Source organism: Leucopleurus acutus (assembly GCF_964270905.1).
Source record: "Leucopleurus acutus genome assembly, chromosome: 14".
NCBI classification, from domain to species: domain Eukaryota; kingdom Metazoa; phylum Chordata; class Mammalia; order Artiodactyla; family Delphinidae; genus Leucopleurus; species Leucopleurus acutus.
In genome coordinates, this window is record NC_139156.1 from 27,373,399 (window position 1) to 27,386,908 (window position 13,510).

Below are 13,510 nucleotides of genomic sequence, written 5' to 3' on the forward strand. Positions count from 1 at the left end.
GAGAGGACTAGGTAGGATGGGATGTGGCAAATTGGGAGGGTACCCAAAGTCCAGAAGGGATGAAACAAGAATGCACCAGGAGGTGGGCGTGGGGGCCCTGCAGCCCAGCTGATAGACATTCTTCCATGTGCACACGTGAATGTACACAGGGCTCAGGTGGTTCTGGTGGCTGGCAGAGGTCTGGTCTGTTTTCAGGACCATCCAGCACATAGGGCCATGCAGAGAGTGGTGACATTGAGGCCATCTGGACCTGCAGAGCCCTGCCTGGGAGAAAGAAGGGTTTGAGCAGATGAATGGGGCAGGAGGATGGCATCCTCTCCTCCCAAGTGCTTAGGTGAAAAGGGAACAGGAGCTGGCTCTGGGTCTGCAGAGCCTGAGGGAGCACCTACCTCTGAGGAGCACCGGTTGGCCTGGGCTGCTCACAGATGGGTCCATGGAGACTGAGAAGGGGCCTTTGGCTGGGCCTGACTCTGGCCAGCCCTACAGGGACATCAAAAAGTTGGGAGAAGGGCTTGGAGTTGTAGGGATGAAGGTAGGGTGTCTGTGCTGGGGAGGCAGCGGCCCAGCCTGGGGCAGACAGGCTGGTTTGGAAGAGCATTTGTCCTGGGAGGCTGGGCTCAGACAGAGCTCTCATCCAGGTGCTCCACAAGCTGTGTGTGCTTCCTCTTCTCCAGGATGCGGCTGAGCTCCTCTGTGAAGGAGCAGGGCCCTGCCGGCACTCCATTGTTGCTCTGCCTCAGGAGCACGTAGCTATTGCCATTCATCCTGCGCAGCCGGCTGGGCAGTGCCACCAGCCCGTTGGTCAGCTCAGCCGGTGGTGGTGGGGGTGGCGGGGGTGGCGGGGCTGGGGCCCCCTCCCCGGGGATGATCTGGAGGCAGCCACCCTCCAGGCCCCCAGCCCCCTCCCCATCATCACCATCTTCCTCTCCGGAACACTGGCCTGACACTGTCTGCAGCTGCACAGCAGAGCCCCCTGCCCGGCCGGCCCGACCCAGTGAGTATTTCTGTCGGTGTCCTCGTCCACCTCTCCGAAGACAGGCCACGTAGAAGAGGGAGGAAGCCAGGATAAGGCAGAGGCCACCAAGTGTAGCAATGGCTAACACATAGAGCAGCCGCATATCAGGCGCCAGTTGTGCCCCAGGCATTGCAGGGGCCTGTGGAGCAGGGGCAGGAGTGGCTGGCCGCACTGTGAGGCTGTAGGAGGCCAGCAGGGTGCGGAGGCCATTCTCTTCGGCATAGCAGCCATAGTTGCCACTGTGCTCAGGCTGTGTGTCTGTTACCAGCAGCCCATCCACACCCACGCGGTAGCCATCCTGCCCATCACTCAGGCCCATGCTCCCATTGAGCATCCACAAGGCCCGGGCCAGGTTGGATGGCTGGTCACAGGGCAGTAGGACATCATCACCCCGGAGCACAGAACGGGTCTTCAGTGGTGGTGGTGGCCCTGGAGGGAGCGGGGGACAGGAGAAGTGGTCATTGCCTGCCTGTCCTGGGAAGGCATTGGAGATGGCAAGCCAGGTGGTCCACTGTTAGGTCCCCAGCACCAAGCACAGAATCTGGAATTACAGTGACAACTGACTAAGCTCTCTGTGCTCATGCTCCCACATAAGGTTCACGTTGGCCCTTCGCAGTGGTTTCAATTCCTGACATCTGCCAATGATTCCTCATCTCTACCTCCAACAAAGAGTTCTCTTCTTCTGAGCATCAGATTTGAATATCTTTCACATGCTGGGCATCTCTTGGACATGTCACAGGAACTAAGGCCAAAATCTCCCTCCCAGCCTACACCAGGTATTTTTCTTGAATTGTCATCACCATGTATGGTGCTACCAGCCATTTCCCAGAAACCTGAGTTTCCCTTGGCTCTCTCTCCCCCTCATCTTTCTATCTAACCCTCACTAAGATTCTGCTTCCAGAATCTATCTTAGACCTGTTCACGTCTCTCCTTCACCAACTGCTGGCCCCCATCTAATCCATTCTGCATGCAGCAGTGGGGTGACCTTTTAAAAACACTATGCTGGGCTTCCCTGGTGGCGCAGTGGTTGAGAGTCCGCCTGCCGATGCAGGGGACACGGGTTCGTGCCCCGGTCCGGGAAGATCCCACATGCTGCGGAGCGGCTGGGCCCGTGAGCCATGGCTGCTGAGCCTGCGCGTCCGGAGCCTCTGCTCCGCAGCGGGAGAGGCCGCAACAGTGAGAGGCCCGAGTATCGCAAAAAAAAAAAAAAAAACAAAAACAAAAACAAAAAAAAACACTATGCTGATTGTGCCACTCCCCTGCCTCAATACAGTCCCGCCCATTTCCCCAGCCTCTTCTCTTGTTGTTCAAACACCAAGCTTGCTCTGCCTGCTCTTCCCTCTACTTGGGTGTCATCCCCCTCCCCATGCCCTCTATTTGCCCAGTTAACTTGGGGGAGAGAGAGCATAACAGTGATCAAAAGCACAAACTCCAGGCAGCCTGCTTAGGGTCAGGTTCAAATTCAGACCCTACTGCTTAATAGCTGATTTAACTTTGGGTAGTTTACTTATTCTCTCTGTGCCCCAGAGAGATTGCCCCTCACGGAGATGGTAATAATGGCACCTTTCTCATAGGAATGCTCTGAGAATAAATGAAATTGTTCATGTAAGTGTTTGATCAGTGCTTGGCGCATGGTAAGTACTCAGTACATATTAGCTATGATTATTATTATGATTATTGCTCTTGCTTCAGTTATCAGCTCGGTCATCTGATCTTCCTTGGGGCAAGCCCTTGTCATAGTTGTAATTATTCCTTTTGTAACAAAAACCAAAGAAAATAATTGTAATTAATTGGTTGTGTGATCATTTGATTGCCTGTGCATATACTTGGCTGTAAGCTCCAGAAGTGACAAAAAACTTCACATCTTGAACCTGTTTCCTTACTTACAATTTTTTTTTGCAACAAATATTTGTCGAGTACTTACTCTGTGCTGGGTCATTCTCGCTGAAAGCACAGACACAGCCATTCAGAATCATACATGCACATACAAGTGGCATCAAATGGTAAAGAGGACAGGCTATGCAGCCAGATGCACACACATCTGTGACGTCACTTACCTGTGTCCCTGTTGCCCTCACAGCCTCGGTTTCCTCTTTCTATGTCTTGTATCAGTGCTGTCCTGGAGATAGAAGATTGGGATTTATGAACAAGGAGAACTGGGCTTCAGTTTCCCCAGTGGAAGGGTCAGTAAAGCTGTTACCAACAACTGGTCCCTACTCCCTGCAGCTGGCAGGCCCGCCTCCACCCCTCAGGCCCGATCTCCTGGGCAAAGGGGACCCTCACACACCCCTATGGCCTCCCACCTGCTACCCTGGGACCTGTTGGCTCCGGTTGTGGTCACCACGCAGGTATGGGTGCCGGGGTCCCAGCCACAGTAGGGGTCCCGGGCCAGGATGCAGTCGTAGCAGGAGCGGTAGCGGGAGCAGCTGGACAGTGATAGCTGGATGACTCCACTAGGGGCCCCCACGTAGAGGCTATGCTAGGAGCCAGAGAGGACAGCTGGTTGGCAACACCCCACTCCCACTTACAGACACACACACACAGCCACTGCCCAGCCTCCCCACTCCCTCCACTTATTCTGGCAAGGCCAGAATATTGAGGGTCACGAGTCAGGGGCTACCTGTGTCGGAGAGATGACCAGGTTCTCCACAGACTGGGGTTCCTTGAACACCTGTGTCTCTTCAATAATGTGCATCCCAGAGCCCAGGACCACTGCCTTGTGGATCCAGCCATCAGCTGGTATGGGAATGGCAGAAGGTCAGACTCCAACAGTGGAATCTACTCTCAGCCCCCTGCAATAGCCTAATGGGAGCAGCTTGGAGTCATGAGGTCAGGGACAAGGATTCGGCCAGTAGCAGTGGGCCCTCTGGACATTGGGAACTCCAAGCTAGTCATGACAAGAAGTATTGGATTTAGAAGCATTAGTGACTAGGGTCAAATGTCACTGTGGTTGGTGACAGGAGTCAGCAATCACCAAGAGCTAGTGGTCATTGGGGACCGGTAGTGTTTATTGAAGAATCAACATCAGTGGTCATCAGGGTTTTGTGATCAGGGGTCATCCAGGGGGCTAGAGGTCAACAGGGATCAAGGACTCAGGCCAGCAGTCACCAAAGGGCTCAGGCCAGGGGTCAGAAGCACCTGTGCCCAGAAAGAGCAAGTCATAGGTGGGTCCAGCTGGTGTGGTGACAGGTGTCCCCGTGAGGTGTGTGTAGCGCACACTGCGCTTGAGCAGCAGGGGCCGTCCGCGTGTGGGTACCACGGGCCGAGCCATCAGTGGGTGTAACTTCACAAAGTCCAGGACCAGAGATGGCAAGTCCTGGGATGAGTTGTAGCCTCGGCTGCGCAATGAATCTGTAATGCACTGTGGTGGGGGACGGGGTGGTGAACCTCAGGACTCTGCCACCTGCCCGTCCTCCCCACAAGGCTAGACCTCCTGCCCCTCTCAGGGGTCCCGTCTGCTCAGCACTGACCCCAGGCCTGGGCACTCACCGAGCCAGGCCGGGGCTCCGGCACCCCTCCCTCGTAGCGGCCCCATCGTCGGACACCATCCTGGTATTCCATGTAGGGGCCTGCGAAGACAGCCTGCACCTCGGCCAGGTCGTAGCGGCAGATGGCTGAGGCCTCCAGGGTCTTCCTAGAGACGGGACATAGGGGAGGGGGCTGAGTCACACTGAATGGAGCTTGCCCACTTGCGTGGCCTGGAGCCCACTGTTACCCTGACCAATCCCTGCTCCAGGCCCACAGGGCCTCTCCTGAGGGTGAGCAGGCCACTGGACATGCCTGAAGTTCTCTGTCTGCCGCCAGCCTCCCCCCAGTGGATCCTATCTCATCTTCACTGACCTCTGCTCCAGCCCCTATGCTGTCCCCGTTCCTTGCCTCCCCACTGTCCCTGCACTGACCACTGTGTGGTCAGCGTGAAGGCCGCATAGAAGTGCGTGCGGGCTGAGGTGTCAGCTTCCAGACTGCAGACACCACGTAGTGTCTCATACTGTGGAATGTGGCAGATGAGACGCGCCTTTAAGAAGGAGGTCCACTTCTTCTGCAGGATCTTCTTCCCTCCCAGGTCTCCCTGGGGAGGTAGGGGCATGGGGTCAGGGGCCAGGATCAGAGGTTCAGCCTCTACACCCTGGCCCTTCCCTCAGTCCTCCTCACCTTGCACACACGGGCCACACGGGCCACACGGTGGCTGCTGCGGCTCTGAGCAAAGCTTCCAGAGCCCTCCTCAGCAGCACGCTCCGTGAAGAAGTAGTAAACCTTGTCGTCGTCACCCGCTGCACTGGCCTTGCTCTCCCGCACCAGGACAGAGAACACAAACTCAGCATCTGTGGGTCAGGCAGTTCAGGTGGCTTCTGAGTTAGGCTGGGATCTCCCCCAACCGCCCTCACTCAACAACACACAGGAATAGACACGATCACCTGGGGATATGGGGATGGGATGGTCAACTGCCCAAGGGAGTAAAGATGAAGAAATAGTCCCCTGCCCCCCATCATCCTGTGCCTCGTCCTCCTAACCATTGAGCCAGTGCATTGGTGCCTCCTCAGTCCTCAGGGAGTGCGGGTGGCGGCTCCGGCGGATGTCAGGGATGCTCCTGAATTCATACCGAGTAGCTGTGTAGAGGCCTCCATCTGAGGCAGGGACATGCCAGCCATGAGAGACACGTCACACAAAACAAGACACATAACACATGGGTGGCAAGTCCTAGCAATGAGATAGTGTCCGCAAACAGCATGCTTGTGGATGAGGGGCCGATGTGGGGAGGAGGGCATGCTTACCAATGATGAGGCCTGTGAAGCCACGGGCTGGGTCATAAGGACACTTCTCCTTCCCCTCCTCAAAGCTGGTTGGCAAGGTGAAGGCCTCAGCATCCTGGGGGAATGAAGGAAGGGCCAGAGGTCATTGATCCTGAGGATAGGCCAGGGTTGTTGCTGAAGATCAGACCAGTCCAGGGTCAGGGACCAGCAATCAGGGCAGGGATAGGCATACTCACAATGGCTGCACAGAGAGGCTGGAAGGCGTGAGTCCCGCACGCGTAGAGGTGAGTGGCATTGAGGCGCTGCAGGAAACGCACGTGGTTGAAGCACTCGGTCTGTGGGATAGGTGGGGGAGGGCTGTGAGCCCTGGGCTTCCTTAGAGACTGCTTCCATTAGGCCAGCTTTGTGGTCTGGCTCTTGCCCCCACCCACAGGACAAATAGTTCTTTCCAAGAGCCTGGTGGGCTTTCTCACTGCCCAGAACACAGACTATTCCCTGGAACTCACTGTCCTTTGGTCTCCCAGGGGCATGACCCCTTTTCCCTTGGCTATCTCTTAGATTGCCTGACACACTTGGCTGGCTTCTCCTGCATCTTCTGTAGTCCCCTGCACCCCTCAGTTCAGGGGCTCCAAGGGCTCTCACCACCCTAAGATGCTTCTCTCTTACATCTCCTCAGCACTGTCCCCCAGTCATGGAGCTCCCACACCTGCTTCGGGGTGGCACTACCAAATCTACCCCCAGGTTCTAGCCATTGCTCCACCTGATATCCCACAGACACATCACACTCATGCTGTCAGAAACCAAGCTCATCCCCTCCCCTCCCTCACCTGCATCCTCCCTCTTAAAACTGTTCATCCAGTCTTTCCCACTTCATCAGTCCATCCCATCACTCAGTCCAGAAACCAGGCGTCATCTTTGCTGCTTCCCATTCCCTCACCCTCACACTCAGTCTCTCTCTGTGATTAAGTCTTTGTCCTACATGTTTCATGACTTGGTCTACTCCCCCTCCACTACCACCACCCTAGTCCAAATTACCACCATCACCTCTTCCCTGGGCAGCTATGCGACCACCTGGCAGCTCTCCCAACTCTCTGCCACTCTTTACAGAAACCATTTATTTATTCAGTGAATGAGGAATACATGCACACAGTGTAAAATTCAAAAGGTAGAAAGGGATATGTTGTAAACAGTCTCCTTTTTATCCTTGTTGCCTTCAAAGGAGACTGCTGTTACCATTGTCTGGATTTTCCTTCCAGAGAGATTCTACCAGTCAGCACCGTCTTGCAACCCACTTTCCAAGGTATATTTAAAAAATGTAAACCAGATCATGTCACTGCTGTATTTAAAAACCCTTCAGTGACTCACCAGAGTCCTGAACATAGGGTCCCATATGCTCCCGGCCCTACATGATAGGGCCCTACCCCTTCCTGTGGCCTAATTCACCCTACTGCAGCTAACCTGGCCTCCTCTGCCCATCAAATGCCCTAAGCTGCCACCCTCTTGAATTCTTTGCCTTGTTAATGATTTCTCCTCCTGCCTATTACCCAGGGTTTGAGTCCATGCAGGCCTCTTTGTCTCATCCCACTCCCTCACCAGGTGCAGTACTTTGGCATCCATCCCTCCTCTCCACAAGCCTGCTCAGGCCTCCCTCCTCTGACCCATATGATGCCCCCAACCTCCTCACTGCCTTTCGTGCCTCCAGACTCACTCTATTTTAAGCCACCTAGTGCCTGGGACCAAATAAATATTCTTATAATAGTGTTTCCCCAAGGTGTTTACATTAAAAAAATGGAGCTGGGAGGGGGAATTCTGTGGTCAAATAAGTAGGAAACCACAGGTAAAACCTACCTTTACTGAGGACTCCTCAAAGCCTTAAGGGTATTGCTGTGCATTGTGGGATTGAGCACACAGCATTTCCCAAACTCATCTAACTATTAAACATCTCTTTTGAAAATTAATGCTCCTCAGAACATGCTTTGGGAAATGTTCTAAAGGCAAAGTGTGGTTCGGGACCAGCAGTGTCAGCTTCATCTGGGAGCTTGTTAGAATTGCAGAATCTCAGGCCCTTCCCCAGACCTACTGTGTTAGCATCTGCATTTATAATACACCCAGGTGATTCACTGCACATTAAAGTTTGAGACTCTCTAAAGTGTCAAATGGTGAGGGTGCCCATTGTCCTAGAATAAAATCCAAACCCCGAGCTGGGTGTTTACAGCCCTCCATAAACTGGGCTCCATCTGCCTCACCAGCCCCATTTTCTACCCATGTTATACTAAGAGGCAGCCCTTGATGGAATCTCCTGGAGACGCCTCTTTAAATGCAGCTGCCTCAGCACCACCACAGACCCACTGAATCAATCCCCAGGCCAGTGGGCCTTGGGAATGTGTATTTTTAAAAAGCTCTCCAGGGATCTCCCTGGTGGTCCAGTGGTTAGGACTCTGTGCTTCTACTACAGAGGGCGTGGGTTTGATCCCTGGTCATGGCCAAGAAAAAAAACCAAACAAAAAAAAACCAAACCAAACAAAAAAAAAACCCCACTGTGTAAAAAGCTCTCCAGATGGATCTGTTACATAGCCAGACACAGGACCCCTGCAGACACCCTGTTCTTTAGCCAGAAAGGGCTGACACTTCACTAATACACCTTCCATGGAAAACTGGGTACTTGAGCTATTCCTTGACCAAAGCCTCATTTTTCTCATCTGTAAAATGGAGGATAATACTATTTCATAGGGTTATTTTAGAATTAAATGAGATAATAGCTAAGTCAGCACTTACTAGAGATTACTTATTGTTATCATGATTATTATTGGGGAGCCCAGAGGAGATTAAGATGCTGTCTCAGACCAAGCTAGTAGGTCACCAGATGTTTGGATTAAAAATACTGCTCCCAGGGCCTGCCACTCCAGTGGCACTTACAGTGCTTATTGTGGTTGCTGCAATGGACTGGCTGATCCGTACCTCTCCATCTGTGTTCCCACCAACCCTGACATCCCCCACTGAAAAGAAAGAGGAAAGGAGCTGGGGAGAGGGCGAACCACATACCTGGTTGTTTTTCCCTTTTTGATGACATTTGCTTTGCATCTCTGGGGAGGCCTCCCAGTGAATCTGGAGGGGGCAGTAAAGGGAATTGGCTGATGTATTGAACCCAATGCCTTTGCCTTTCCCCACTACCTGTGGGACAAGGTGATAGGACCCCAGGGTGGGGGTAAGTTTCAGGAAGAGTATTGGAGGTAAGGGAGACCTGGGCCAGGAAGGGCAGTGCTGTCTGACCAGGAGGCTATGGAAGGTTGACAGGGTTTCCAGGAAGTTGAGGTCCCAAGGAGCTGGATGAAGCTGGAGACCCTCTGGTGGTCCAAATTCCAGGGGCTGACCTCTTTGTGAGTCCCGTCTCCTATGTTGTGGGCATTGAGAGAGAACAGGGCGCCTCGGGCTCCCACCAGCAGCCTTGCTGAGGCCTCCTCCAGCAGCAGCGTTGAGTAGTTCTGGGCTCGGCCCTTGAAGTGCTGGGTCCCGGAGAGCTCTGGGGAGAGGGGAAGCTATAAGCCCAGCTCTGGAGCTGCCTCCCCACGCCCAGCCCTGGCTCCTGCTGCCTTTCGAGGTTGGGGATGTCTAACCTTCGTAGGGGATGGTCATCCGCGGGGTGGCATCTAGTTCTCTGGATGGTCTCCGCAGCAAAGGTCCAGGGACTGCAGTTGCTGTGAGGAAGCTCAGGAGGAGGGGCCAGAGCCTCCCCCACATCTTCCTGGGGAGGCCCAGACCAACAAGACCCCCAAGGGGAGCCAGGGCCAGAGTTAAGAGGATGATGGGAAGAAGAGTCACAGGGGTTAAGGTCCAGGGAGGTGACTTAGAAGGTCAGGAGTCATGGGGCCAGGGGGGGTCCTGGAATTGGGGAGACATGGAATCACAGGGTTGTGTGGCCATGGAATCCCAGGTAAGAGGTCAAGAGGAGAAATGGATTACATGCTGCCTGTCGGCGTCAAATACAAATGCCATGGTGAGAGGGAGTTGTGGGGTCACAGAGGGGTTGTAGGTCACTGATGGGGTCACCCTGCCCCAACAGCAGGGCTGCTCCTGGTTCTCTGAGGTCTGTTTTCTGAAGAAAAAAAACAGGAAAAAAAGCCCTTTCATCTGTGGAAAGTAGATAGCATTACCCTCAGACTTCAGGTGGTACCAAAGGGAGGAGGCCCAGCATCTACGAAACTCCCACAAGAGGATGGATTCAGCCATTCTGTCCCCCTCGGTGTTCTGATGCAGGAAGTTGGGTGGAACTTGTCCACTTTCAAGACCCTAGACTCCCTTCAACCCAAACCCAAGGTAATAGCCCTCCTCTGACCGAGTCAGAAGCTTGGCTAGGCCTCCATCTTGGTGGAGCTCGGGTTCCTAGGGAGAGTGCCTTTTCCTAACAGGGAGACCCAACTCAGGCAGCAGCTGCCCCTGCCACCTTCGGGGGTGCCTTATGCAGGAAGGCCTAGGCAAAGATGCTTAATGGGCCTTTGTTTATTTTGTTCTGTTTTCCCTTTGTTTTTTCTTTTCCCTGACCTGAAAGCTCCCTTTGGAATTTGTCTTTAATTAGATACTTCTCCTCCTCGGCATTCCTCTACAAGGGGGTGCACATCTCTGCCCTGCCCATGCGAGTCTGTACTATACCCTCTGGCTAAGCATCCACACGTGCCCCTACCTGCAAACAGGCACTCACAGGCACCTCGGGGTGTATCTGCCTCCCTCTGCTCTCCACCCCCCGCCACTGTAGAGTTGTAATACCTGTACAGGAGTCTCTAGTGTGCAAGGTCACTTAATTGAGACATAAGCAACATGTAAAAGGTGAACGATAGGATCCCTGAGCTCTCGGCCACCTCTCCTGGCACATCTTGGAGACTATTCCCACACCAGGACCCTCCCTCACGCCAACCAGCTGGGGTGGGGTTGGGATAGGTGGCAGGTCTGATGTGGTCCCTGTAATAGGCCTGATCTCTGAAGTTCCTGAGGCTTGGCTGGGCTAGGTGTGGAGAAAAACCTGACCCACCCGATCTCATCAGACAAGGCCAGGGGGGCAACTGGCCTCTCCCTTTCCTTCCAGGTCAAATATTAACTATGTGGCCTCGAAGAGAGAGGAGGGACTGGGAACTGGCCAGAGGGAGAACAGGAACTTGGAGGGTTTTTTCAAGAGGTAAAGGTCACCACTGTGGTGGGCAGAGCCCAGAGAGAATGGAGTATGAGTAGACTGAGGAGAGTGCCGGGCTCACAGAAGGGGCATGGGCCCCTGGTGTGGGGGCTGGGGCAGCAAGAGGCCCCAGGCGAACAGCGCATGCCCCACCTCTCACTGTGGAGGCACACCTGTTTACCTTTGGGCCTCCTGTCTGCTTAGTGCAGAAGCGGGGGTGTGGGGGAGCCCTATGGCTAGGAGGGATCAGCCTCTAGAATTGGGCAAGAGGAACACACCCCAGGTCAGAGTGTGGTGCATGGCACACTTACACAGGTTTAAACGAGTCACATATGTCCAGAGGAGGGTGATGTGCGTGCACATAGGTACACACATACATGCATATTCATCAGAGGGCTGTGAGCACGTGTACTTGCAGGAGAGTCATGCACACACACATTCACAGGGAGGTTTGTGCACACATATGTTCACCTAAAGGGCCTGCCACATGTTTATACATACTTACATGTAAAGTTGTATTTACATGCCCATTTGTTCAGCAAGTCACCCAGCCTATGGGGTTAACAAGGAGGGTTATAAACCCACACATGTCCCTATGAAGGATTGTACACCTATTCACAGGAGGGTCCTGCACATACACATGTACATGTAGGGACATGCACACAAACCCATAGATATAGTGGGTCAGGCACTGTCATGTTTGCAAAAGGATCAACTACATGCGTACACACACAGTCCTCAAACACACAGTTACATCTACGCAGAGACAAGCATATGTACATACAGGGGTCCAGTTTTCACTGCAGGCTTGGAGGCTGCCAGTGTCCACTGGGGGTGAGATGCAGAGCAGAACCCTGCCTCCTTTCCCGAAAGTCCCAATTCTAAGGCCAGAATCCAAATATGTGTTTGTGAGTCTGTGTGTGTGTGTGTAGTGATGGGGGAAGTTTCTGACCTCGCATGCTCAAATAGGATGGGTGCATGGGTCAAGGCTGCTCTGTAAGGGAGGGAGGGGCTACCTAACCCAGGCAGGAGGAGGCCCCTAGTTTTAGCAAAGTAAAGATGCAATGGAATGTGTAACTTAGTCCTCCTCTACTCCCATGTATACTGCAGTTCTAGATATGGGAGTTGGGCAGGAGCTCTCAGCCCCCATTTAACTTGTTGGGAGGGAGGATGGGGCTAAAGGGGGGGGCGGAGCTGCCAACCCCCTCCCCCAGTGGCAACGAGGCTTCAAGGTCTCCAGTCCACATCCCACACTCCACCCCCGGTTCCACAGCTTGGGTTCCTCTCCCAAGGCCAGCCCCCTGAACTCTGACCACCTTCCCTCTATTAGATCTTAGGGCGGAGGGAACTGAGGAGGGGAGCCACCCTGCAAACAGGATCAGTGTAGGATGGGCAGGCTCTCGACCTTCATCCCAGATGTCCACCTGCCTAGTGTAGGTGGTATCTCCCTCTGCCCAGTAGGATGGCGGTCCCTCCAGGCCTGAGAGCCCCTCCCCCGCTCCCCCCTCCCTCCTCCATCCCGGACAGTCCGCGGTTCTCTCCTCTCCTCAGGTCTAACCTCAGTCTCTACTGCTGCAGCTCGAGGACAAGCTCTCCTTCAATGCAGCCAGATGCTGGGAGACGTGACCCAGATCCCAGGGAACACTGTTCGCCACGCGGGCCCCCGCCCCACGCCAGTTCCCGACTCTGCGGTGGCGGGTCTGCGCCCAGCGCGGCCCGAGGCCTGGCCCGCGCCCCTCTAGAGCCTTTACTCGGGACCAGGGGACTTGGCGGTGAGGAAGGCCTGGCCTAGCTTGGCGGGTTTAATAGACGTGGGAAGGCCTGGCCCCCGCCCCCCCGGTCCGGGCACCGCCGCCGCCCGCACTCCACGCCTCTCTCACCTTTGCGCTTAGATCCCCGGCCATAGAGACAGCGGTGCGCGGCTCCGCGGCCCCACAGCACCACAGCACCAGCGGCTGGAGGAAGGGGCCGCGGCCGGAGGAGGGGCGGGGTGGAGGCGGAGCCGGGGGGGTGGGGCGGGAGCCTGGGAGGCGGGGCCAACAGGGTGAATTGCGGGGAAGGACGCTCCCCACCCTACACTATAGGTCAGGGCTCACAAACAGCCCTCGGGTGTCTGGCGTGCCCCGCCCCCTAGGGCCGCGGCCCCGGTAACGCCCCCTGGTAGTGGCTTCACCACCCCGTGCGCCCTCGAAGGGCTGATCCTACCTTCCCACCCCTCAGCCCTAGAACCCCTTGGACTTGACTGCTCCTGGGGATGTGCACACGTCTCTTCTCGGGGCTTAACTCTCCTAAGGCCCTCTGGCCAGTCCTCTAATCTGGAGCTCACTTCTTGTGCTCCTGCCACCTCCTTCTGCTCTCTGCCTAGGGCAGAGGGCCAGAGTAGGTGGAGACCAAGAGTTGGGGCAGCTCTCACCACAGAACAGTGTCTTGATTCCTAGCTCAAGGGTCTCCAGCCGAGGTCTGAGGAGGTGAAGGGGGTCAGGCTTGGAGGGATGAAGTAACAGCTTGACCAGAAGTGCACACAGAAAATGCTGTTTTTCTGATTAAATAAGCCACAACCATTTGCACCCGTCCACTCAACCA

The 13,510-nt window shown here is 54.8% G+C and overlaps 1 protein-coding gene across 4 annotated transcripts; it reads right to left on the bottom strand.

Moving 5' to 3' along the window:
• Positions 1–486: 486 nt before the first annotated feature.
• On the bottom strand, positions 487–12,893 carry SEMA4G (semaphorin 4G). 4 transcript variants are annotated; one of them, XM_082854874.1, is made up of 15 exons: positions 12,808–12,893; positions 9,381–9,859; positions 9,138–9,286; positions 8,809–8,871; positions 6,003–6,101; positions 5,788–5,881; positions 5,527–5,640; positions 5,168–5,337; positions 4,915–5,084; positions 4,505–4,649; positions 4,154–4,376; positions 3,636–3,751; positions 3,334–3,494; positions 3,073–3,134; positions 487–1,444 (listed from the first exon to the last, which is right to left on the bottom strand). In XM_082854874.1, exons 2-15 carry the CDS (start codon positions 9,502–9,504, stop codon positions 618–620), a joined length of 2,517 nt encoding a protein of 838 aa, XP_082711000.1. In that variant the 5' UTR covers positions 9,505–9,859; positions 12,808–12,893; the 3' UTR covers positions 487–617. The 4 variants fall into 4 exon arrangements, with proteins under 4 accessions (XP_082711000.1, XP_082710997.1, XP_082710998.1 ...); XM_082854871.1 differs by having other exon boundaries at positions 3,319–3,494; XM_082854872.1 differs by lacking the exon at positions 12,808–12,893 and adding an exon at positions 12,486–12,564 and having other exon boundaries at positions 3,319–3,494.
• Positions 12,894–13,510: the final 617 nt, after the last annotated feature.